Source organism: Chiloscyllium plagiosum, chromosome 27, assembly GCF_004010195.1.
Source record: "Chiloscyllium plagiosum isolate BGI_BamShark_2017 chromosome 27, ASM401019v2, whole genome shotgun sequence".
NCBI classification, from domain to species: Eukaryota; Metazoa; Chordata; class Chondrichthyes; order Orectolobiformes; family Hemiscylliidae; genus Chiloscyllium; species Chiloscyllium plagiosum.
The window spans coordinates 35735693-35763051 of NC_057736.1; the positions used below are offsets into that span (position 1 = coordinate 35735693).

Genomic DNA, 27359 nt, shown 5'->3' on the forward strand with positions numbered 1-27359 from the left:
CTCTGCTAGGAGGCGCCTAGTCTCCCCAATGGAGAGGAGACCGCATCGGGAGCAACGGATACAATAAATGATATTAGTGGATGTGCAAGTAAAACTTTGATGGATGTGGAAGGCTCCTTTAGGGCCTTGGATAGAGGTGAGGGAGGAGGTGTGGGCGCAAGTTTTACAGTTCCTGGGGTGGCAGGGGAAAGTGCCAGGATGGGAGGGTGGGTTGTAGGGGGGCGTGGACCTGACCAGGTAGTCACGGAGGGAACGGTCTTGTAAGGAGTCTGTACAGGTCGCGAGGAAAAATTTGAATCTCTCATTCATTCAACTTCCATTCTTTTCTCCTGCACTCTGAATATACCGATCATCTAATTTTGCTCATTATCAATTTGTTTCAGGACTGGGCGAAAAAAATTCTACATGACTGTAATCTCTCTAGCCCAGAAATAGTGTATAATGTTTAATTTGGATTTTTCACATGGCCTACATTTGAGCTGTTGTTCCACAAAATTCACGCACAATGTCTGACTTTTTTTTTACATTTAACAACTTCTTTTTATCATATAGCTATTGGATACATCGAAAATGAACAAAGAACCTGATGACATTAATCAAGTGAAGGAGTCATCAGAAGAACTAAATGTTGAAAGTGAACCCGAAAAAACTGAAATCCCCAATATGACACAACAGATTGTTGCTCAAGTTAGGCAAAACTTTGGAAAAATCAACGTCGCGCCTGAATTTTCAGATACAGACCTCCAGCCTGTAAACTTTTCTGACACTGAAGAGATATACTCGGAGGAAGAGGATGAGGAGCTTCAAATGGAGGATTATGAAGAAAAAGAATCAACTGAGGCTAATCAAAATAAACTTGAAAAAAGTAGTTTTCAAGTGGAGGGCAAATCAAAAAGACCAAAAGAAGTCCTGCAGGATTTGGATGACAAAATTGCTAAATACAAAAAGTTCTTGGATAAAGCCAAAGCAAAGAGATTCTCAGCTGTTAGGTAAGATTCCCCATCTCCATTGAAAACAAATAAAACAAAAACATTTGTAATATTTACTGAACATGATGGTATCTGCTCAGGCAGGACGGATTATTTATAACTTGTGTTATTTAGTGCCTTTTAATATCACAAGGCATTTTACAAGTGTGAGCCAGGTGGACACCTAACCCGACAAAAATTAGGAAATGTGATGAAGTTGAAAAGGAATTCCTGAACTTGGCACCTAGGTAGCTGAAGGTATGGCTGCCAATAATGGGGTGAAAAGAAGGTGCATGAGACTGGAATCAGGGGAACAGAATACTGTTTGTTCAGAGGCTTGGAGAAGATGGGATGGATTGACCTTGCATTACTGGGTTTAAATTCAGCTTTGAGCAAGTAGAGGTTCAAAACAAAACACTTCCAAGTTTGGAGAAAATGAGAACTGTAGATGCTGGAGGTCAGAGTCGAGAGTGTGGTGCTGAAAAAGTACAGCGGGTCAGGCAGCATCCAAGGAGCAGGAGAACGACATTTCGGACATAAGCCTTCATTCCTGATGATGGGCTTATGCCCGAAACATTGATTCTCCTCTTTGGATGCTGTCTGACCTGCTGTGCGACTTCAAAGTTTGGCAGAACAACTGGTATTTCCACTCAAAAAAAAATCATAGGTTAGTTGACATGGAAAGTAGAAGAATATCATGCCGGCGTAATGCTAGAATAAGATTGGAGCTTCAAATAAGCAGCAATACATGCATTGATTCTATACCTGTTATATACTCTGAGCTTGGTGTTGACCGTGAGTGCTCTAGTGCCTGTGGAATTCACTACCACAGAAAGCAGTCAAGGCCAAATCATTACATGCTTTCAAGAAGGAATTTGAGATTGCGCTTGGGGCTAAAGGGATCAAAGGATATGGGGAGGGGTGAGAAATGGCTACCAAGTTGGATCCTCATCCATACTAATGAATGATGGAGGAGATTCAAAAGGCCGAATGGCCTTTTCCTGCTCTTGTTTTCAATGTCTCTGTTTCTAAGTGAAAAGATTCCTCTTTCTCAACTCCTAATCTCACTCAACACAGCAGTGAGCAAGTGAAACTTGTTGGTCTCTACATGATGGCTACTTTTGTAAAATTTGCCTTGGTATCATTGAGCTAATGTTGCAGGGGAAATGGTGGAATAGGTTGGAGTTTCAGCGGTATTTGAGAGTAGAGTATCTTGTTCACTGCCCTCATACGCATGTATGATATATTTAGATGTTACATGAAGCTTTGGTTGCAATAGACTGTACTTATACTAATTTTGAGAATGAATACATTGTAATTCATGTGTTAATTGAACTTGGATATTATTATAAAAATTCAGCTCGTGCCACGTTTGACTTTTTGACAAAGATAGTGCTGGTATCGCCCAACGCTAACCAACATTAAATTAATGGCTTGAAAAATCACAATGTTTTCAAGAAAGAGATTTGTTTTTTTTTAGATATTAACAGCATCAATGGGCTGTGGGGGAAAAGGTGAGAATATGGCATTGAGGTAATAAGACCATAAGGAATTGGAACAGAAATTAGGGCATTTAGCCCAATGAGTCTGCTCCACCATTCAATTATGGCTGATAGGTTTTTCAACCCTATTTTCCCACTTTCTCTCTGTAACCTTTGATCCCCTTTTCAATCAAGAACTTATCTTTGTTTTAAATATACTCAATGATCTGGCCTCCACAGCCTCCTGTGGCAATGCATTCACAGACTCACCACTTTCTGGCTAAAGAAGTTTCTACTTATCTCTGTTCTAAAAGGTCTTCCCTTTACTCTAAGGCGGTGCCTTCTGGTCCTAGTCTCTCCTGCCAATGGAAATATCTTCCCAATATCCACTCTGTCCAAGCCATTCAGAATTCTGAAAGTTTCAATCAGATCATCTTGCCCCCACTCCCCCGCCAAATCCCCAATCCTTCTAAACTCCATTGAGTATAGTGCCAGAGTCCTCAAATATTCTTCATTTCTGGGATCATACTTGTGAACCTCCCCCAACCCACTCAGGGCCAATATATCTTTTCTGAGGTAAGGGGTCCAAAATTGCTCAGTCTGCCATAAATGTGGTCTGACCACAGTGTTTTAAAGCCTCGGAATTGAATCCTTGCTTTAATATTCTAATATTCTAGTCTTCTTAACATGAATGACAACATTGAGTCAGTAGTTAGGAAGGCAGTAACAATCTACAAGTTTACCTTAACAGAAACCCGGATTAGAACTCCCAAGTCCCTTTGCAGACTTTTGAATTTTCTCCCCATTTAAAAAATAGTCCATGCTTCCTCCTCTTACCAAAGTGCATGACCTCACGCTTTCCAATGTTGTATTTCATCTGTCACCTCTTTGCCCACACTCTCTTAACCTGTCTAAATCTTTCTGCAGCCTCCTTAAAGCTACCTGTCCCTCCAACTATCTTTGTATTATTTACAAACTTAGCCAGAATGCTCTCAGTTCCTTCATCTAGATCATTAATGTATAAAGTGAAAAGTTGTGGTCCCAACACTGACCCTTGTGGAACACTACTAGTCACCGACTTCCATCCTGAGAAGGACTCTTTTCTCCCCATTCTCTGCCTCTGCCACATAGCCAATCTTCTATCAATGCTAGTACCTGGCCTCTAACACCATGGGCCCTTATCTTATACAGCAGCCTCCTGTGCAGCACCTTATCAAAGGCCTTCTGGAAGTTCAGATAGATAACGTCCATTGGCTCTCCTTGGTCTATTACCTCCTCAAAGAATTCTAACAGATTTGTCAGGCATGACCTTCCCTTGATAAAACCATGCTGACTTTGCCCTATTTTACCATGGACTTCCAAGTATTCAGAAATCTCATCCTTCACAATGGACCCAAATCTTACCAATGACTTGGGCCTGTAATTTCCTGTTTTTTGCCTGGCTCTGTTCTTAAACAGGGGTTACATCAGCGATTTTCCAGTCCTCTGTGGGACTCTCCCTGACTCCAGTGATGCCTGAAAGATCTCTACTATCTCTTCAGCTATCTCCTTCCAAACTCCAGGGTGTAGCCCAAATAGTCCAGGCGACTTATCCATTTTCAGACCTTTTTGTTTTTCAAGCAGCACCTCCTTGGTGATGCCCACCATACTCATCGCTGCCCTCCCCGACTAACTTGAATTTTTGAGATATTACTCATGGCTTCCAATGTGAAGACAGATGCAAGGTGCTTATTCAGTTCCTCGGCCATTCCTTTGTTCAGCTTCATTGGGCCACTGCAAAATGTCCACTTTTGCGTCTTTTATTTGTCCTTTATACATCTAAAGAAACTCTTGCAATCTTTCCTAACATAACCAGCTGGCATACCCGCATTTAATATTCTCCCTCCTTATTTCTTTGTTCATTGACCTCTATTGGTCTTTGTAAGCTTCTCAGAAGTCTGGCTCCCCATTACCCTTCGCCACATCATATTTTGCTTTTATATTGTCGCTGACTTCTGTGGTCAGCCATGGTTGCCTCATATTCCCTTTAGTATGTTTCTTTTTCCTTGATGAACTCTTGCTGTCTCTCTCGAATTACTTCCAGAAACTTCTGCCATGGCTGTCCCATTGTCTTTCCTGCTTGTCTTCTCTCCCAAGCAATTCTAGTCAGCTCCTCTCTCATGCCTCTCTAGTTGCCTTTATTCAACTGTAATACCAGATTCCAGCTTCTCCCTTTCAAACTGCAGAGTAAATTCTATCATATTATGGTCACTGCCTCCTTAGGGTTCCTTGACCTTAAGCTCCCTTATGAAGTCTGCCTCATTGCACAACATTAAATCCAGAATTGCCTATTCCCTAGTGGGCTCCACCACAAGCTGTTCCAAAAAGCTTGAATGGCAGAGCAAAATCAGGATCAAATGGCCTATTACTCCTTGCTTCTATTTGGTTTTTGAAAAACAAGGGAATTTGTGCATTAGCTAAAATGTGTGCAAGATGGAACATCATGTAAGGGTCATTCAGAAGATTTCCCCCCCTCCCTCCCCCCCAGTCTTTAATAGGGATGAATCTTCCCAGGGTTTGTCTCCTAATAGCGAATTACAAAATGGATTTGATTTTCTTTTAAATTTGCTACTGTGGATTTTTTTTGCCTTTTTTTGATCCCACCTTAATTTCAGTCTTAACAAGGTTAACCTTCAGTTCTTGGTTATATCTAAGCTATTTGATCATCCAACTGTCAGTATCAGAATAAGATGTAAAATTTAAATTTAAAGGTTAAGTTTGAATTTACTATAGTGAATTTAGATTTGGATGTTTTCCAAATACACGCAACTATTATTTGTTTAACGTTTTAGGATTCCCAAAGGACTTACTGCAAAACTGCTGACCAAATCAGGTCAAAAGTCAACTGATCAAGAAGAGAAACTAAAAGAAGGGGGTAAGTCCACACACGGGCTGCTTCACTTTTCTGCGATACTTTTTCCAAACAAAATCACTTAAAATAGGCATATGAATTCAGAAATGTAAAGTCTGTATGGGATTTTCTAGTAACTAATCATTCTATTATACTTGTGAAAAGATGTGTTTTTTTATATTTATAATCCCCACTTCCTTAGAAAATATATATCTCCGAACATTGATTCATGCACTCACATGCCACATCAAGTTTGCTATTTCCGTTATTTTCAAACTATATTTATGCCTTATATATGGTACTCCCTGAGGAGTTAGAACTAAAATAATTATCAGAATACTTACACTTTGCAGTGATTTTAGATTAGATTAGATCACATTCCCTACAATGTGGAAACAGACCCTTCGGCCCAACAAATCCACATGGACCATCCAGAGAGTAACCCACCCAGACCCATTCCCCTCTGACTAATGCACCTAACACTGTGGACAATTTAGCATGGCCAATACACCTGACCTGCACATCTTTGGACCGTGGAAGGAAACCAGAGCACCCGGAGGAAACCCACATAGACATGGGGAGAATGTGCAAATTCCACACAGACAGTTGCCCAAGGCTGGAATCGAACCTGGTCCTGAACCTGGGACCTTGATGCTGTGAGGCAGCAGTACTAACCACTGACCCATCATACCGCCCCTCTTTGTTTTAAATATAAATCCAAAGTCGTGGCTCTAACAATGTTGTGGAGAGTAGACCTGTCTTTCTTTCTCTGGTCCAATGCCAAACCATTTCATTTAAAAATGGTGGTGTATATCCTTATCAAAGGATTTGTGTTTTCTCGTTCTTGAGAGGTTCTGTTTGTTAATTTAATATTTATTAATGTTAATTAAACATATAAATAACTAGTGAACTACAACCTTTGAGAAAGTGGCAGTGAAGCACCATCTGAACTACTGCAATCCATTTAATTTATGATTAAATAATGCCTTGCCTAACCCTGACTCATCCCATAGAAGAATTTAGAGAAAGCTGGTGGGCGTTAATTGAGGTTTTTGTGTTGAGATTGAATATTCTTATAATGTTTTAATTGTAAATTATTGTAAAACAGTAAAGATTGGCTTCATTATCATCCCTTTGGCACTCTGAAGTTGAACATTTTGTGAGAAACTTGTTAAACAATTTACAGGTCGTCCAGTCGGAAAGAGAAAAGCTCAAAACGAATCCGATGATGAACAATCTCCTCCAGCGAAGCTTTCATCCAAAGAGGTATTTTTTTGTTTCACGTAACTGATTATAAGGGAGCATAATAACAAATATAACTTAATGTTTTTTTGACTGTAGCAAAGTATTTCACCTGGTGCAAAATCCTCAATTTGTGTTGTGACTATTTCATAGACTTTGTTCCAAACGTAGCTCAAAATGATTGTGATAATGATTCAGTAAGTCAAGATGCAATCATGTTAAAAGACAATCCTGACAACAGCCCCGAACTATTTAAGCAGTGTACCACCGAGATAAAATCTGATCCAAACAATGTTAACTTGTGAATCAAAAAAACTCAAATTTTAAAATTTGGAGAAAACAGCAAATTGAGAACTTTAGGTAACTCCAAGGGTGGAAGCTCTCAAAATCTGGGAAACATTAAAGAACTTGTAGAATGAGGCACTTAAAATTGGCAAGTTAATCTCAACAAAGGTAAGCACGTTTTGGTAGGAAGAATGAGGAAGATACTGGGGTGTGAGTAAGATAAAGGAGTAGAGGGATCTACAGGTACAAAGACACAAATCATTAAAAACAACAATACAAGTTTAAGGCCATGTTAAAGAAAAGCAAATCACTGATATTTATTTCGATGGGATTTTATTAAAATACAATGAAACTGTTAAACTTATAGAACCTGGTTAGATAATGCTGTGTTATGTACAGTTGTAGTCTTCATATTCCAAAAAGGATATAGAAGCACGAGGAAAGTACAAAAATAAAATCTGCTACCAAACCTAGAAGCTATTGGTGGAAAATATTGAGCAGGAGTGGGATTTTTTATATAGAGAAGGAAAGGTTGAGTAGTTTGAAGGCTTTTGATAGGATAGACGTAGAGAAAATATTTCTATGTTTCTAGTGTGGAAGGAAGGGCTTCAAAACTAGAGGTCTTAATATTAAAAGTCATTTATAAATCCAAGAGGGAATTCAAGAAAAAAACCACAAAAATATTAAAAATCACCCAACACCAGGTTATAGTCCAACAGGTTTAATTGAAAGCACTAGCTTTTGGAGTGCCACTCCTTCATCAGGTAGTTGAAGGAGCAGCGCTCCGAAAGCTAGTGCTTCCAATTAAACCTGTTGGACTATAACCTGGTGTTGTGTGATTTTTAACTTTGTACACCCCAGTCTAACACTGGCATCTCCAAATCATGACCAAAATATTAGTAAGAATTTATAATACAGTGACAGTTAGGTAACATAGATGCATTTAAGAGGAAGTTAAATGAACATTATTGGAGAGAGGGGGAGTTGGGAGATGCATAATTAGTAAGTTAATAGTATATTTAGATGAAGGGCAAGTGGAGGTACATGAAAATAAACATTAGCAAAGAAAAGTTATATTTCAGTGCCCTGATACTGTGCTGAGATTTCTAGTGAAACCTGGGATAGTCACTGGTGTTTGGGAGTCTTGTGTAGATGGTCTATTGGGGAGCATTCAGCTGTCATTGACCTGCTATCGCTGACCAGCGCTACTTTAAATTTTCAGAAACGAAGACTTGACCGACTGCAGCACTCAAAGAAGGTTGGTGTTCGATACTATGAAACACACAATGTCAAGAATAAGAACAAAAACAGAAGTACTTCCAAATCTCTCAAATTTAAAAAGAAACGATAATGTTGAAATAAAATAACATGGTTTTCTTTGTGCAATAAAAATTTTAATAAAAATGACATGAACTTCGTATTCACACTTTGTGAGCCTGGTGACGACTGCAATGTAATGTCCATTTCCATCATACAAAATAACTACGTAAATGTGTTGACTGTTAAAGTTGAGTCCTGGGCTGCAAACGGGATCCCCAAGTGTAAGTTTCCAGAACTGCCTGCCCATATTTGAACTATTCTAATGACAAGTTATTTTATGTTGCTGTGGAGTGGAATTTAGAGAAGGTTGGCTTTTGAGAATACAAACCTGGCTTGATGAACTGAATTTATACTTCCTGTCAATTGATATGGATGAGCTTTCCACTCTGCCATTCATACAATGCTTTTGCTTTAAAATGCTGAGCTCTTCAATTATGTTCCAATGGTAAACAATAATGAGAATTTTAGTTTAAAGGAAAGGCTTATAAAATCAAGAGGGGAATGGGTAGGGTAAATGGACAAGGTCTTTTCTCTGGGGTGTGGGAGTCCAGAACTTAGAGCGCTTAGGTTTCGGGTGAGAGGGCAAAAGTTTAAAAGGGATCCAAGGGGCAGATTTTCCACGCAGAGGCAGGTGCGTGTATGGAATGAGCTGTCCAGTGGAAGTGGTGGAGACTAGTATTATTACAACATTTGAATAGAACGGATATGGGCCAAGCGGTGGTAAATGGGACTGGATTAATTTAGGATATCTGATTGGCATGGACAAGTTGGACCAAAGGATCTGTTTCTGTGCTGTACATCTCTATGACTCTAGGAGAAAGTGAGGACTGTATTTTGATCCCATGTGGTTGCAGGGTCCCATGTGGATTTCAACAGTTTCCTCATTTCTCCTCCTCCTACATTATGCCAGTTCCAAGCCTCCAACTTGGCACCACCCTCCTGACCTGTTTATCACCTTTCCCATCTATCCACTCCACCCTCCTCTCAGACGTATCACCTTCTTCTTCACCTTCATCTACCTATCGCTTAGCTATCTCCCCACCACCCTCCAACTACACCCCCCCTCCAATATATCTCTCAGCTGCCCCCCGGCCTACAAGCCTCATTCCTGATGATCGGCTTATACATGAAATGTCGATTCTCCTGCTCCTTGAATGCTGCGAGACCTGCTGTGCTTTTCTAGCACCACACTCTCGACTCTGATCTCCAAGATTCAATAAAAGTATTAAATTGTTTGGTTTTGTTTTATAATAATGTGGACGGTTTGAACCCATTTCTCCGAGGAGCAACTTATCCTGGCTGATTCATTTATGAATTCTTACTCTTTTATTTTCTTTTTAGGAATTGCCAATCTCCAAAAATGTTCAATAATGTATACAATTATAAGCTGTTAAAGTATTTTTAAATGTCATTTTTGTGGTCTATTAATATATCATTGAAAAATAATATTGGCTTTTACAACAGGTGCATTATTCTTTAGTCTGAAGGGAAATTATTTAAGTTCTTTCAGGTGAAACATGGTGAAAGCTTAGGTTGTGAATGAATGAATGGGAAAGCAGGCTCAAAGAGCAGAATGGCCTACTCCTGATTCTGTTTTCTGTGTTTCTATTTTTCAATGTTCTTGCCTGAGATGATTAGCCTCCAACACCCACATCCATATTTCATTCTAACAGCAATTCCTTTGAGTGGAGTGTTTTCGTCAGATTCCCATTTACTTATGGTTTCTGGGATTCATCTCAGCATTGACAATAATCTGACTAGGCTGTAATTAGAGGATTTCTCTCTCCATTTTAAGGAACATGCCAAATATGCAACACCCCATTCCTCTGACACCACTGCTACAGTCAGTATTGAAAGATGTTAGAACATCGAACAGTGCAGGCCCTTTGGTCCTTGATGTTGTGTTGACCTTTTATCCTACTCTACCATCAAAATAACCTACATACCCTTCATTTTACTATCATCCATGTGTCTATCTAAGAATGACCTAAATGTCCCTAATGTATTTGACTCTACTACCATTGCTGGCAGTGCATTCCATGCACCCACCACTCTGTAAAGAATCGCCCACTGGCATCTCCCCTAAACCTTCCTCCAATCACCTTAAAATTATGCCCCTTTGTGGTAATCATTTCTGCCCTGGGGGAGAGTCTCTGACGATTCATTCTATCTATGCTTCTCATCATCTTGTACACCTCTATCAAGTCGCCTCTCATCCTTCTTTGCTGCAATGAGGAAAGCCCTAGCTCTTTTAACTTTTCTTCATAAAGTCCAGTCTTGAGAAGAATCTGTTTATGAAATACACATTTAACGAGCACAAAAAATCCTCTAATCAGTATGTTTGACAGTGACAATGACAAGCTTATAAAATCATAATATTTGAAATTCTAAAGATATGAACTAAAAACAAAAAAAAATATTCAATAGGTATGATCAATCTGTTTGGAGAGAAAACTCATTAATATTTCAGGCTGTTTCTTTCTCTGCAGATGCTGCTTGACTTGCTCAATGTATTTCACATTTTCTGTTTTGTGTAACATGCTGCATGTGATGAAGTTTTTTCTTAAACGAGTGTTTACCAAAATTATCCATTTATTTATAACTTAAATTTAATTTATTAAATTGTATATTGAGGAGCTAGCACAATTTTACTCTTGATGATGAGGGCTTTTAATTTTTATTGCAGGATGTTGGTCCTGCCTCCTTTTGCAGTCTGTTGTAACATTAGGTAGGGAGTTCCAGGATTTTTATCAGTGTTGATGAGGGATCAATATATTTCTCAGGTAAGCTTGTGCATAACATGAGAGGAGTCGACAGTGTAGTGCTGGAAAAGCACAGCAAGTCAGGCAGCAACTGAGGAGCAGGGAAATCGACGTTTCGGGCAAAAGCCCTTCATCATTTATAACATAAGAGGAACCTGGTTGTGTTCATATCTGTTTGTTGCTCTGGTTCTGTATGGTAGAGTCCATTGGAAGATAAGTTGAATGTCAAAACATCAAAAAAAAATTCTGTTGTCAGAAACTGACATCCCCTTGACTTGTGCATTTTACGAGTGTGCTCAGAAGTGTGAAACCACTGGATGGGTCTGGCGGAAGTTGCTTGCAAAATAGTAACTGGATGAAGAGCTCAACCTTCATTATGACCAATGCTTGGAATTTCTCTGTCTGAAATTTGTCCGGGTCAACAAGGTGAACAGTGTGAATTGACACGGTTATCAAATTGACAGCCTGGATACTTTTAATACTGAAGTATAATAGCAGAGACCTTGCCTGGGTGAAAAGCCTTTACTCATACAATTGTTTGAGAATCCTCTTCCTTCTTCGCCACTTCCCCACATCAACCACTACCACCAAAACCTATATACAAGCTTTCTGGACAGAATCTACTAGTGATTCCACTGAAGACTTAGACTTTTACAGCATGTCCTTGCTTAAATCTGCAAGAAGGCTGCTGTCCAGGTGTCTCACTAGGCCAGTTGGAGATCTGCCAATTGATACCAACAAGATTTTAGAATCTGTCCTCAACAAAGTGCATATCTTGGTTGATCAGTGTCAAAGTGGTCCTGCCATTTGCATCTACTCGCTACTGATGCAACTGGTGCAAATTATAGAACTTCTGGATTTGCTTCAATAGCTGGTTCCTACAGGTTCAGGGAGCCATAAACTACACTTGGCAATCAGTGTGTCATTGGATCATCCAGGAAATTGATTAAAAGGTTTCCACTGGAAAGTTCTTGGATATATCATTGCAGGAATAATGTGGAAACTGGCATAATGCCTTATTTGCTAGCCACGTTTCCCACAGATGTTTGCACCTCCAAAAAGTAACAGCAGATCGTTCCTTGGAGATAAATGATACCCAATATCTATGTGGCTAATGACTCATCAGGGTACAGTGGAAAGGCATAACCAGAGACCAAATTAACTTGAGCAGTCATGAAATGATTGGGTTCTTTGAAGATACTCTACCAACAAGTGTGTGCAGAATGGTATGTGTGCTAAACCTTGCACAACATAGCACAGCAGGAAGCTGAGAATGATGACTGCTATGCGTTATTTTGGAGTGCCACAAGGATCAATGCTGGGTTCACTACTTTTCGTCATTTATATAAATGATTTGGATATGAACATAGGCGGTATAGTTAGTATGTTTGCAGATGACACCAAAATTGCGGGTGTCGTGGACAGCGAAGAAGGTTACCTCAGATTACAACGGGATCTTGATCAGATGGGCCAATGGGCTGAAGAGTGGCAGATGGAGTTTAATTTAGATAAATGTGAGGTGCTGCATTTTGGGAAAGCAAACCTTAGTGAGACTTATACACTTAATGGTAACATCCTTGGAAGTTTTGCTGAACAGAGACCTTGGAGTGCAGATTCATAGCTCTTTGAAAGTAGAAGTGTGGGTAGATAGGATAGTGAAGAAGGCAGTTGGTATGCTTTTATTGGTCAGAATATTGAGAATTGGATTTGGGAGGTCATGCTGCAGCTGTACAGGACATTGGTTAGGCCACTTATGAAATATTGCGTGCAATTCTGGTCTCATTCCTATCGCAATGATGTTGCGAATCATGAAAGGGTTCAGAAAAGATTTACAAGGATGTTGCCAGGGTTGGAGGATTTGAGCTATCAGGAGAGGCTGAACAGGCTGGGGCTGTTTTCCCTGGAGCATCAAAGGCTAAGGGGTGACCTTAGAGGTTTATAAAATCATGAGGGGCATGGATAGGATAAATAGACAAAGTCTTTCCCCCAGGGGGTGGAGTCCAGAACTAGAAGCCATAGGTTTAGGGTGAGAGGGGAAAGAGATAAAAGGGACCTAAGGGGCAACTTTTTCATGCAGAGGGTGCATGTTTGGCATCAGCTGCCAGAGGAAGTGGTGGAGGCTGGTACAATTAGATTAGATTAGATTAGATTACTTACAGTGTGGAAACAGGCCCTTCGGCCCAACAAGTCCACACCACCCCGCCGAAGCGCAACCCACCCATACCCCTACATTTACCCCTTACCTAACACTACAGGCAATTTAGCATGGCCAATTCACCTGACTTGCACATCTTTGGACTGTGGGAGGAAACCGGAGCACCCGGAGGAAACCCACGCAGACAAGGGGAGAACGTGCAAACTCCACACAAGTCAGTCGCCTGAGGCGGGAATTGAACCCGGGTCTCTGGCGCTGCGAGGCAGCAGTGCTAACCACTGTGCCACCGTGCCGCCCACTAATTATTACAATTACAACATTTAAAAGGCATCTGGATGAGTATATGAATAGGAAGGGTTTAAGAGGGATAAGGGCCTGGTGCCGGCAAATGGAACTAGATTAGGTTGGGATATCTGGTCGGTATGGACGAGTTGGACCGAAGGGTCTGCTTCCGTGTTGTACATTTCTATGACTCTAATTTATGCATAAATTCACAAGCCGCCAATCGAATGGCATAAACATCTTTTTTTAATATATTTTGAAAAGTTGCTGTACACTATTGCTCTGAACTAAGGTGACTTAAACGTTGCATTTAAAAGAATAGTATCGTTTAAATCCTAAGATTTACAGCACAATTACTATCACAATGTTAATTCAGAATTTGACACAGTAATAAAAATACACAAATCCAACATTTATTAAGTGAATGTAGTTAAAGGAAAGAAAGTATGGAATCGTACCTCAATGTCTAAAGAACTAATAGTGGATGGATAATCATTTGTTTTTACACCCTTCAAAGTAGTTGTAATTTGATCTGTACCTAAAGTTTGTGCTTCTTTCAGTTTTTCTTGGTTAACTTTTTTTTTATACACTGCTATTGTATGGTCACTTATTAAAGCTGCATGGAATCTGCAAATTCACAGATCATATCTGATACCTTCATGTTGGAGGGAGAAATGCCACTTCAAGCAGTATTTCCAGGAACAAATAAGTTAACTGCTACTTTGAAGAAGAGTTCGTTCTTTACAAAAAAAATTGTCCTTTTTGATGCCATTTTTAGTATTTGTTTTAAAAAAGGTATCAACTGATTATACCCAGGTTTCCCTCTCCCTGTTGAGTTGAAAGATTGGACGGGACAAAAATAGTCTAATTATTATAATTTTAAAAGAGAAATACTTTTTAAATGAAAGAGTTTTAATTGAAACTAGCTCTGGAATTATTACTGGAACACTTCTTTGCGGCACTAGAATAGGTGCAAACTGAGTGTTTATTGCCCTACCATGGTGAATATAGTGTAAACATACAACATTGTCAGGACCAGAGAATACATCATTCCATGGACCTCTTTGCAAAGAGGATTAACAGGGATTATATAAGTGTCACTTGCTAAATAAATTATATATTGTACTTGCACAGTATTTATTCATCCATAGAATCTCTGCTCCATTTCTATTACTAGTCTGTTGTGGTTCTGTTTGCCGAGCTGGGAATTTGTGTTGCAGACATTTCGTCCCCTGTCTAGATGACATCCTCAGTGCTTGGGAGCCTCCTATGAAGCGCTTCTGTGATGTTTCCTCCGGCATTTATAGTGATTTGTATCTGCCGCTTCCGGTTGTCAGTTCTGGAACTGACTGACAACCGGAAGCGGCAGATACAAATCACTATAAATGCCGGAGGAAACATCACAGAAGCACTTCACAGGAGGCTCCCAAGCACTGAGGATGTCACCTAGACAGGGGACGAAATGTCTGCAACACAAATTCCCAGCTCGGCGAACAGAACCACAACAACGAGCACCCGAGGTACAAATCTTCTCACAAACTATTACTAGTCTTTAGAGCATTGAGATTATATTCAATAGACTGAAACCTTTGCCTATATAATAACTTGTAAACAGTTTAAATTACAGTAATAGTATGAGAGCATAGTATACTTAAAAGTCAATATTGGAGAGCAAGTGCATAGTTTCATTTCCTTGGTGATATGATGCCTTCTAGTTGTGCCTAGGATAAGAAAAGAAATTCATTTTGTGACTAATATTCCTTTCAAAAGTGACAAAATCCACTATAATTGGATGATAATTATTTAAGTAACAAGCATAAACTAAGTGCATAAGTAACAAGGCATACAAAAACTATAATTTTTATCTATACATCTGCACAGACATACACAAGTGTGTACGTGTCCAAATTAGATTCAGATTATTACGAACTGTGAAATCATTTAAATTGAACTGTTGCTTTTTTTAAAAAATGAAACATAGCTGGCAAGATCAGCCCTTTATTAAACATTCCAACATGTCCTGGAGAAGGTGATAGTGAGCAGCCTCTTGAGTCACTGCAATTTTGGGGGTCTATGTACATGCACTTTGCTTTTAGGAAGGGAGTTCTTGGTTTTGACCCAGTGACCGAGAAGGAACAGTGATGTAGTTTCTAGTTATAATTGTGTGTGACTTGGAGGGGCACTTGCAGATTGTGGTGTCACCCTTTGTCTCCTACTCTTATTCTTTTAGATGAACATGTTTCGAAGGTGCCGTCAAAGCAATCTTGATGCGCTACTTTGACTTAGATGATGTCAAACTTCTTGCATGTTGTTGGAGCTGCTCTCACCCTGGCAAGTGGAGAGTATTCCAATACATTCTGACTTGTGCCTTGTAGATAATTCACATTGGAGGTTGCAAGACAATGGGAGAGAGTGAAAACATCAATGCCCTGAAACTATTTCTTGCATCAAAGTTAACCACCACTTCAGGGAGTCAGGACAGTAGTGACTTGCTGGAGAATTTCCAGCATCTGACCTGCTTTTGAAGCCATGGTATCTGTAATGTGGGTTCAGTTAAGTTTCTAGTCAATGGTCAATGTTCAGGATGTTTAATAGTTGTGGACTCAGCAGTGGTAATTTAATTAAAAGTTAAGGAGATATGGTTAGATACTCTTGTTGGAGATGGTCCTGGTGTGGCACTAATAATGCAAATGTTATTTGTTACTTATCAGTCCAAGTCAGAATGTTGTGTCAAGAGGAAGCACAGCAGGTCAGGCAGCATCCGAGGAGCAGGAGAATCGATGTTTCAGGCATAAGCTCATCATCAGAAATGTCCAGTTATTGCTGCGTGCAGTCACAGTCTGCTTCAGTACTTAAAGAGTCGCAAATAGTGTTGAAGTAAGCATAAGCAAGCATATCCACTTCTGACATTATGATAAGAGGAATGGTCATTGATGAAGGCCCTGAAGATTGAGCCTAAGACACTACTCTAAGAATCTCCTGCAATAATATTTTGGGGATGAGATACCTTCCAAAACGACACCAGTCTTTGTTTTGCTAGGATGAGTGAAAACTTTTATTTCTGATTGCCATTGACTCCAGTTTTACTACAGTCACCTGATGTCACATTCAATGTCAAGGGAATCACTCTCAACTCCATTCCCATGTTCAGCTTTATTGTCCATATTTTTAATGATATCTGGAACCAAGTGGCCCTGGTGGAATCCAACTAAGCACTGGTGAGCAATTATTGCTGCTAAGTTGTTCAATTATTCAGCAATTCTCAAAAGATCAGCTCTGCTTACATCCCATAGATGCTGCTGAGTTTTGTCAATAATTTCTGGTTTTGTTTCAAATCTTCAGCATCTACAGTTATTTGTTTTATGTGAGTGGTAATTGATTGGATTGCTTTTGTCTTGCTTTGAGGACAGGATGTATCTACATTGCCAGATAGATGCCAATGTTGTAGTTGCACTGGAACAGTTTAGCTGGAGGCATGTTTTGGATCACAAGTCCTCAGTAATCTAGCAGTACATCTTAAATCTAGCCCTATTGAGATGAATGTTATTGTTGCATTTGCCTTCCCAACTGCCAACTGAACCTCCATTTTAACCTTAAGAAAATCCTGAACTAGGACTCTGAAGTCCCTTTGTGCTTCAGATTTCCAAAGTCTTTCCCCATTTAGAAAACAGTCTATGCCTCTATTCTTCCTACCAAAGTGTACAGCCTTACACAGCCATATTGTTTTCCTTCTGCCACTTCTTTGCCCACTATCCTAGCCTGTTCAAGTCCTTCTACAACCTCCTTACCTCAATGGCACCTGTCCCTATCTTAATGTCAACTGTAAACTTAGCAACAATACCCTCAGTACCTTTGTCCACATTGTCAGTATGTGAGTAGTTGTGGTCCTGCCCCCTGCGGAAATCCAGAAGACATCAGCAGCCATCCTGAAAAATACCTCTTTATCCTCATTTTCTGCCAATCAGCCAATCCTCTATCTGCGCTAGTACCTTACCCTAACACCAAGGGCTCTTATCTTATTTGACAGCCTCCTGTGCCACACCTTGTCAAAGGCCTTCTGGAAATTTAAATGGCTCTCCTTCATCTAACTTGTTTGTTACCTCCTCAATGAATTCTAACAAATTTGTCAGGCATGACATCCCCTTGACGTAGCCATGCTAACTCAGCTCTATTTTGCCATGCACTTCCCAGTACTCCACAATCGCATCCTTTATCATAGGCTCTAAAATCTTACCAACCAACAAGATTAGGCTAACCAGCCTATAGTTAGTTCCCTGACTTCTGCTTTCCTCCCTTCTTGAACAGGGGTGTTGAATTAGTCATTTTCCAGTCCTCTGTGAACCTCCCTGACTCCAGTGATTCCTGAAAGATTACCACCAATGCTTCCACAATCTGATCAGCTATCTCCTTCAGAATCCTGTGTGTAGTCCAGTCATTTATCTTTCAGTTTCCCCAGCACTTTCTCCTTCGCATGGCCAATAGACTCACCTCTCCCAATGACTCTCAAAGTTCTGGTATGCTACCAGTGTCATCTACCATGATGATTAATGCAAAGTACCTATTCAGTTCCACCACCTTTTTTTTGTTCCCAATTACTAACTCTCCAGCCCCATTTTCCAGTGGTCCAGTGTCCATTCTTGCCTTTCTCTTAGCTCTTATATATCTAAAAAAAAAACTTTTGCAATCTTCTCTATTATTCCAAGACCATATTTCATCTTCTTCCCAACTTGTTTTGTCAATTTTACTCTGTAGGTTTTTAAAGGCTTCCCATTAATCTTCACATTGAATACTTTTTCTTTTGCTTTTATGCTGTCCCAAAATTCCCTTGTCAGCCATGATTGCCTTGGCCTCCCTTTAGTCTATTTCTCTTTCCTTGGGATGAATTTCTGTTGTGCCTCCCAAATTACCTCTCAGAAATCCCTGTATTGTTGCTCCACTATATTCCCTGCTAGGATCCCCTTCCAATCAACTCTGGTCAGCTCCTCCGCAACATCTTTGCAGTTACCTTTACTCAGTTGTAATACCATCACATCTGACTCAAGCTTCATGCCCTTAAACTATCAGGTGAATTCTAATTATTGCAGTCACTCCCTAAGCAAGTCTACCTCATTGCACATCTCTAAATCCAGAATTGCCTGTTCGTGGTGAGCTCCACCACAAGCTGCTCCAGAAAATCATCATGTACACATCCCATGAATTCCTTTTCTTAGAATCTACGACTCACCTCATTTTCCCAGTCCACTTGCATATTGAAATGTTCCATGATTATTGTAGTTATGTCTTTCTTACATGCCTTTTCTATTTCCTGATTTATTTTCTGCGCTGCATCCTGACTACTGCTAGGAAGCCTGTACATAACTCCCATTAGGGCCTTTTTCTACACCTTCTGATCCTATATTGGTCTTGCTATCAATTTAATTTCATTTCTCACTAACAAGGCAACCCCACTACTCTGCCTATCTGCCTGTCCTTTTGACAGGTTGCATGTCCCTGGATATTTAGTTCTGAATCATGGTCTCCTTGCAATCACGACTCTGTAATGCCCACACCATTGCACTGGCAATTTCAATCTGTGCTACAAGCTCAGTTAGCATGTTTCATATACTTTATGCATTTAAGTACAACACTCTCAGCCCTGCATTGACTGGGCCATTCTCATAGTTGTCCCCTTGACTTTGGAAATCTGAACAACTTCTCCTGATTACCCACCACCACCCCACCCAAGTCGTTTAAAGTGACCACTTCATATACTCAAGTAATGATTGATCTCGTAAATTAATCACCTTGATCTTTGGGCTAAAAGAACATTAATTTTTCACTTATCGTGCCTTAGTCAACCCCCACCTTTTAGCCAAAAATTTTGATTACAAATGGAGTATGACGGTTCAAGAAGGCAGATTGAAGGTAACTATACTTGGGCAAAAAATGCTGGCCCAGCCAGCAATATCAACATCCCATGACAGAATAAAACATAATTTATTTGTATTTACACCCAAGTGCTGCTTAGGTCAAACCTGCCCTGGTACAAACCCACTTATTGACAGAATCATAGACAAGCATAACATTGAAAATGGCAGTCCAGCTATTCATGTCTGCACACATCAATGCATACTAGCAAGGCTACCATTTCACTGTCGTGTGCTACATACTCCAAGCTGGCATTTCTGAGATTGCAAGATGATAGGACAGGATGGACTTCAAAGTCAACTTGTACTTTTTGGCTAAAAGTTTAGACTTAAGAACAGTTATTTTATGTGGGTACACAAAATAGAAAACCGAGGTCAGTATATTTGAGTAAAATTAAAAGGCAATGAACTTGGAAACCAAACATCACAGTGAAGAATATCCACAAATATAAACAGATGGATGATATGAGATTACCAACCAATGTTTGGTGGAGACCAAGTGAGGAACTTTGCAATGCTATTCCATCTGAGAACAATAACAACTTTGATTTCCTCATACATGAGAGAAAGTGAGGACTGCAGATGCTGGAGTACCAGAGTTGAAAAATGTGGTGCTGGAAAAACACAGCAGGCCAGTCAGCATCCGAGGAGCAGTAGAATCGATGTTTCGGGCATAAGCCCTTCTTCAGGAATGAGGGGAGCGCATTCCTGAAGAAGGGCTTATACCCGAAATGTCGATTCTCCTGCTCCTCAGATGCTGCCTGGCCTGCTGTGTTTTTCCAGCACCACATTTTTCAACTCTTTCCTCATACATATTCATTTTAGTTCATTACACAGTTGCTGAATCAGCTGTTAGTGAGCTTATAAAATGGCAATGATCCCTACTTCCTCAGTCACTTGCTCACGATTTGTTTTTGAGTGCATTGAAGATTCAGAAAATATTGAACAAGGTGACCCCAAAACTGAGAAAATGCAAACCCTCATGTTTCATGTTGACATTTAACTAAATAGAGAAAATTTGTTTGTTTCATTGTACCTCAAAATGAGGATTTACCAAAGGGGCTAATTTTATATTATTATATTTAATAATCCTCACCAACAGATGATACCAAAGTTGCAAAGGATAAAGTAAAATATATGGATACTTTGTCTAATCAGTTTGAATTAGAAAATACCAACTATAGCTTAATTTGTTTTGTTTACCTTAAGCTGCTGGTTAGTCCGTTTGAGAAACTGTATTTCTTCTGCATGCTTCTTCTCCTCCACCTGACGTCTTTCATTCTCCCTTTTCTCTATGGCTTCACACTTCGCTTTCTGCTCGTTCAGTTGTCTCTCCAGTTCTTTCTTTTCTGCTTCCAAATCAATGATCTAACCAGGGAAAATATGCTCACAAGTTTTAATATAACATGGAATGGAAAATGAAGTCAAATTCCATTTTGTTTTCTTTTATGAGAAAGAAAGGCTTGTATTTATTGGTTATCCCTAATTATTATTGAGAAGATAGTGGTGTGACAGGCTGGATTGGACCTATACTTCTGATGGTTAGCCAATGTCCAGGATTTTGACCGAGTGTCACTGAATTAGGAGGAGCCAAGATGGTAGCTGAATAGGGCTCCTGATCCAGAGCTTGTCTGCTTTAACTGCTTGTACAGCTTCTTTTCTTGCTTTATTTTTGTTTTTTTTCTCTATTTACCTGCTGGAGGGAGTTTAGTCATGGTGACGGTGACAGCAGTGGCTGGGAGCACAGAGACTTTGACAGTCAGCAATGAGGCAGAACGCTGGTGGTCTATGCCATCACCGAAGCAACTGGGAGCCCTGAGCAAAACCACAGCAAGACTCTGGCAGCCTGTGGTGAGGCAGCTGGTGAACACAAATGGTGGTTGGTGGTAAGACAGTAATATGGAGACGCAGGGATAGAGCTGAACTTGAGGAGAGATCAAGCCCAAGACAGGGAGAGACCGAGCCCGGGACAGGGAGAGACCGGGCCCGGGACTGGGCGAGATCGGGCCCAGTATGCAGAGAGACATGGAGCATGGTGTGGGGTAAGATCGGGCCCTCTTTAGGAGAACTCAACGTAAAGCGACTGTAGGCCATGACTAAAGGACTGTAATTTGTAATTTTTGACATTATTTCTTATTTACCACATTATATTGACAAGAGCTGAAATTTTAACGTTTAAACTTATAGAGTCAAACAAAAGTACAGCATGGAAACAGACCCTTCGGTCCAACCCATCCATGCGACCAGATATCCCAACCCAATCTAGTCCCACCTGCCAGCCCCTGGCCCATATCTCTCCAAAGTCTTCCTATTCATATACCCATCCAAATGCCTCTTAAATGTTGCAATTGTACCAGCCTTCACCACTTCCTCTGGCAGCTCATTCCATACATGTACCACCCTCTGTGTGAAAACGTTGCCCGTAGGTCTCTTTTATATCTTTCCCCTCTCACACTAAACCTCTAGTTCTGGACTCCCCCACCCCAGGGAAATACTTTGCCTATATACCCTATCCATGCCCCACATAATTTTGTAAACCTCTATAAGGTCACCCCTCAGCCCCCGACGCTCCAGGGAAAACAGCCCCAGCCTGTTCAGCCTCTCCCGAGAGCTCAAATCCTCCAACCGTGGCAACATCCTTGTAAATCTTTTCTGAACCCTTTCATGTTTCACAACATCTTTCCAATAGGAAGGAGACCAGAATTGCATGCAATATTCCAACAGTGGCCAAACCAATGTCCTGTACAGCCGCAACATGACCTCTCAACTCCTGTACTGAATACTCTGACCAATAAAGGAAAGCACACCAAACGCCGTCTTCACTATCCTATCTACCTGCGACTCCACTTTCAAGGAGCTATGAACCTGCACTTTTTACCTAAGATTATGTATTTAGTTACTTTGTACCTAAGATGGCACTGTGAATGGCGACATTGTAAACTTGTAACTGCACTACTGTATCCCTGTCCTTGGGGACACATGACAATAAACCTAATTCTAATTCTGAAGAATGGCTATATATTTCCAGTATAGGATGGTGCCTGCTTTTGGAGATAACTTTGCAGACGGTGGTGTTCCTAAGCTCCTGCAGCCCTTGTAGTCCAGGTCATGGGTTTGGCAGGTGACGTTAAAGAAACCTTGTGAGTTGCAGCAACATATCTTTGGTAAAAAAAGAGTAAACGTTTGATGTGATGAACATAGTGATAATCAAGCAGACATTTCCTGTATAGTGTCAGCATTTTGCATATTTTCAGAGCTGTAATCATACAGGCAAGTGGAAAGTATTTAATCACATTCCTGACTTATGCTTTGTAGATGATAGCCAGGCTGTTAGGTCAGGAGGCTCATGCTGCAGGATTTCTAGCCTCTGACCTGCTCTTAGAGCCACAGTATTTTTGTGGCAGATCCAGTTAAGTTTCAGTGAACCCCAGGATGTTGCCAGTGGCAGATTCAGCAATGGTAATGTTATTGAAAGTTGGAGAGATCATTGAACTTTCTTTCTGAAGATGATCATTACCTAGCACAAATATTTCTTGTGAAATCAGCCTAATCCCTAATGTTGCCCAGATCTTGCTTCTAAGCCCTATTCTGCATCATAATCTGAGGCATAATGAACGCTGTGCCATCATCAGTGAAGAGCTCCACTATTGATTTCAGACAGAAGGAAAGTCATTGATGAACCAGTTGAAAATGTTTAGGCATAGACAGTAACCTGAGATACTTATGTGTAAAATAAGTTGGCTCTAATAACCACAATCAGCTCTCTTTACAGTAGGTATGAAGCAGCCAGTGGAGACTTTCTCCCCTGATTCCATTGACTTTAATTTTGTGAGGTCTCCTTGATGCCACAGTCTACCAAATGCAACCTTGACCTCAAGGTCAGTTCCTCTGGAGTTCAGCTGTTTAGTCCATATGAGGGCAGAGGGTGTAATGGAATCTGGAGCCAAGTGTTCCTGGGAGAACTCAAACTAAACATCAGAAGACAGGTAATAAATTTAACATAACATCTCCTATCACTTTACTGCTGATTAAGAGTGGACTCATGGGCAGTAATTGGCCAGAATGGATTGTCCTGCTTTTGGTGGATAGATATACCTGAGCAATCTTTTACATTGTTGAATTGATGTCAGTTATGCTGGAACAGCTTGCCATTACAGCCAGGATAGAGGATAGGGTCCACAGCCTTTCTGGTATCCAATGCAGTCATCCATTTTCTAACATATGGGAAGAATCACATTGACTGAAGACTGAAATCTGTGATGGTGGAGTCCTCAGGAGGAGGTTTCTGCTCGCTGAAGTTGGTTGCAAATGCTTCAAACTTGGGTCTTTTGCAATCAAATGGTGGATTCCACCATCACTGAGGATTAGGGTGGTCATGGCGTTTCTGTGTCCTGTTAACTGTTTGAAAATTACCAACCTACTCACATGGGCACTGAATGAGGATTTTTAAATCAACCCAAATGCTTACCTTCTTTTCCATGTCAGTTTTGCCCTCTTCTGCTTGTAAAGCTTTCCTCATCCCAAAAGCCACACTGCTTTCGTACAGTGTCTGATAGGCAGAAATGGTCATTCGGATCTCATCGCGGACTCGCAGCAACAGTAATCCTCGCTCGGCACAGTTTATGGTCACTTGCCTGATTAGTTCATCTATAAAATCCAATGAAAAATGCAAAACTCAGAAAATATCCTGTGTCTTTCACAGCACACATGTCACAACAACAGAATGCTGTGTCACTTTTTTTTAATGTAGTTTATGTTTTTAAATCAAGTACATGAATGAGGAACACAGCATATAATTTAAGTGCTTACTGAATGTGTGCCTTTTAATGCATTTAAGATAATTTGACTGTTCAGTTGAGTGCTTTTCCATTCAAGGAACGTGCTTGAGTTTGGATGTGATGCTCCAAAGTTGAAGAGCTTGATTACTGTCAGATCCAAGCATGGCACACAGGAGGATTGCCAGTGAACACAGAAAGTACAGGAGCACGTAAGTGTCTTTCCAAGTGAAATTGGAAGAAAGAAATGAGGGGGTTACTAACATTTACTTTATTAAACCTCACTTAGCAAAGCTGGATTATCGATACTGGGTTTATAAACTCAATACTTAACTACTTTAATGCTAAACCCCTTGAGTTATGAGCATAAATCAGCACAGATGTGAACAAGACCTACCGCATGGCCAAGTCTCAAATCAATGTTAACTCAGATACATAGATGGCAGATGGGCGAGTCACCTGAATCTGACATTTGGCTTCTACCACTGTTTACAGTTGTCCCTTGCCAACTGAGAACACAGAATGGAACCATATTCATGCCTGAGAGATGGGTGTAATAACAAGATTTGTGGCAAGGTTGAGCAAGTTTCTCACTAGGCAGCAGCAAGTTGCCAATTCAGCATTATTGCTTGTTCGATGCCTTCTTAATGGCAAACTTGCCTCATTAATATTCAGCTTTCTCTCTTATCAAACACACCAACAAACTAGATGTCAGGAATTCTTGACATGTAACAAATTGGTACCAGCATGCATTATGGGCACTGGCCACACACATTCTACATTCACAGACATTAGCATCTGACATGAGGCAGTCTCTAAAAATCCTCATGGGACATCAGTGATCCACTTACAGGACAATACTGCACTGAAAATACTGCAGTGCGGACTTTACCAAGAACTGTCATTATAATACTGCTGCAAGGATACAGTGCCCCTTCCTCTGCCTTGCTTTGCCATTTAACACATGCACAAACCCAGGAGGCTTATCCAGGTTGGCAGAAGTCCTCAATGACGCCAAGGGACATAGCCTTCACTTAGGCAGTGCCAACACAGTGAGTCAAGGCCAGCCTTGAAAAACACTTCAGGGGTTTAGACACAGTCAGTCACTGAGGAAATCAGAATATCAATGCCCTCCACATAGCAATGAGGAGGCAAAGGTGGGCAATGCACCACCTGTCTTTCTTCCCTATTGTGGGCTGTTTTCCACCTGGGATTTGAGAAAGGCAGAATGCAAGTGGGTGCCACAGCTGTTACTTTTGTTGCAAATAGGAAGAGTCCTGAATAACTGAATAGCTCATGCATAGGAACTGCAGGGTTAGTGGTGTCAGGAGTTTGGAGTAGGTGAGAGCAGTTGGGAGAGATATTGCAGGCAACAGTGAGAGTGGTAGAGTATAAGTCTTGGTGGGACTCTAGTACAGCAACAGAAATAGTGTGAGGTATCAGAGAGAAGATGCTGGCCAAGTGGAGCAAGTCATTCTACGCTGTAGAATATTCCTCTACACAACTGAAACTGGCCTCAGCTGGATGGTCTGGTGTTGTAGCCTCCACAGCTGGTCCTGGGCAAAGAGGGTATCCACATCTATACACCATCATTCTGCAGGGCTTCCAGATTCCTGTCAGCATAGCGAGTTGCCAATTTTCTCATTGCTGTGCTGGAACAAATGTCAGGGACTTTGCAGGGCATCTCTGACTGACAGAGTTTTCCTGGGTACATAATGGACTTTTAAAAATGGCACAAGACTTGCTGCTCTTTCAGTGGGTGCCACGTTGCTTCAGAAAGGACACGTGGTAATATTTAGATAAAATCAAATGAGAGGGAAGCCATAAGGGTGGGATGGGTAGTTAATGAGGTAGTTTAATAAGTTAAGACAAGATATTTCACTTCAGGCTTCACAGCAGGAACCAAGTGAAACTTGCACTTAGTCAATAAAACATAAGATTCATCACAGAATTTTAAATGTGTAGATATTTTGCTTCTGCACCGATGCATTAAACCATATTGTAACTGTGTTAAATTTTGTTCCTTGAGATTCACAAAGGGATTCTGATTAGAGATTTTGCAATAAAAGCCAGATCATTGAATTTCTCTGAAGATTTGTTATTAACGTTTGTGCTTATAACAGATTATAACCATATTGACAAATGAGAAACCAGTCCTGAAGAGACTTACCAAAGCATTGAGAGTATAGCTCCCTACGGACAGGGCAAATTCCAGTCTCTCGAGCTTGCCTCTGCTGCAGCTTGAGATCCAGTTGTTCCTGCAGATGGACAACATCAATCCGAGTGCAGGGAGTACTGGATACCTGCTGAATCCACAGCTGAGAATTCTCTGTCCATTCTCTGCAACAAAATGTAAGCCACTGAGAGTTACAAATGAACTGGAATTGTGAAATTATCTTTCTTTTTGGAAATTGCTCTCCATCTGCTTTGTGTTTCTTTTTCTATCAATAGTATATACTTAAAGATTTTGTACTATTCAAGTCTTGTGTCAATCTTCTATTTGGAATATCGTCGAAGCCTGCCAGGATTGAACACAACGATGCCAAGCTGGTAGAGCACTGAACAGATGCACAAAAAAGCTTTCTTCCTACTTCCTAACAATTCTATTTTCCAACTCCATTGTGGAAGAGCACTCGTTCTGTCAGTCAGCCATCTTTGTGTTATCTTGCGTGAGGCTGCCAATCCAGTATCAGATGACTTTTGCTTTATGGTCACTGGGGACTGAGTTGAAACTCAAATTCAATGGATAACATTAATCTCACTGGATCAACATCAACTGTACAAAACCTGGGATTCAGACTAATCTTAGCTTGAAATTAAAAGAGAGAAAACTAGAAACACTCAATCAGGTAGGCAGTATCTGTGAAGAGAGAGTTAACAGGCAGGATTTTGAGCTCCCAGAACTGTATAACTAAGGAAGTAGAGATAATCTGAAACTAAATAATGAGGGGCAAGGAATCAAATGTGGGAGGATGTGGCATATTACAGAGTGCAAGAAAGGACAACAGTATTCTGATAAATGGGGGTCAGGAAATACAGGAAGGGGCTAAGAAAAACAAAACTAGGAAAAAATTAACAATCGAGGTTAGTTGTTAAAAAATAACAGAGACAAAATAAAAGCTCTGTACCTGAACGTGTGTAACATTCATAACAAAGTAAATGTTTGATGACAACCGACACTGAAGTGAATAAATATGATTGTACAGCATTATAGACACAAGGCTTAAGGATGACAAGGAGAAAGTGAGGACTGCAGATGCTGGAGATCAGAGCTGAAAATGTGTTGCTGGAAA

At 40.5% G+C, this 27359-nt stretch overlaps 2 protein-coding genes across 2 annotated transcripts in view; one reads left to right on the forward strand and one right to left on the reverse strand.

Annotated features, from left to right (window-relative positions):
• Positions 1-8290, forward strand: part of gnl2 (guanine nucleotide binding protein-like 2 (nucleolar)) — a 49320-nt gene extending 41030 nt beyond the window's left edge. The window contains exons 13-16 of the mRNA XM_043717874.1: positions 553-989; positions 5281-5363; positions 6526-6605; positions 8089-8290. Of these exons, the coding sequence (XP_043573809.1) occupies positions 553-989; positions 5281-5363; positions 6526-6605; positions 8089-8217 (729 nt within the window). The 3' untranslated portion in view covers positions 8218-8290. The remainder of the gene's footprint in view (positions 1-552; positions 990-5280; positions 5364-6525; positions 6606-8088) is intronic.
• A 6562-nt stretch (positions 8291-14852) lies between these two features.
• Positions 14853-27359, reverse strand: part of dnali1 (dynein, axonemal, light intermediate chain 1) — a 21569-nt gene continuing 9062 nt past the window's right edge. The window contains exons 3-6 of the mRNA XM_043717876.1: positions 26237-26406; positions 23760-23938; positions 20495-20659; positions 14853-15106 (exon numbers count right to left, since the gene is read on the reverse strand). Coding sequence (XP_043573811.1) covers positions 15071-15106; positions 20495-20659; positions 23760-23938; positions 26237-26406 — 550 coding nt within the window. The 3' untranslated portion in view covers positions 14853-15070. The remainder of the gene's footprint in view (positions 15107-20494; positions 20660-23759; positions 23939-26236; positions 26407-27359) is intronic.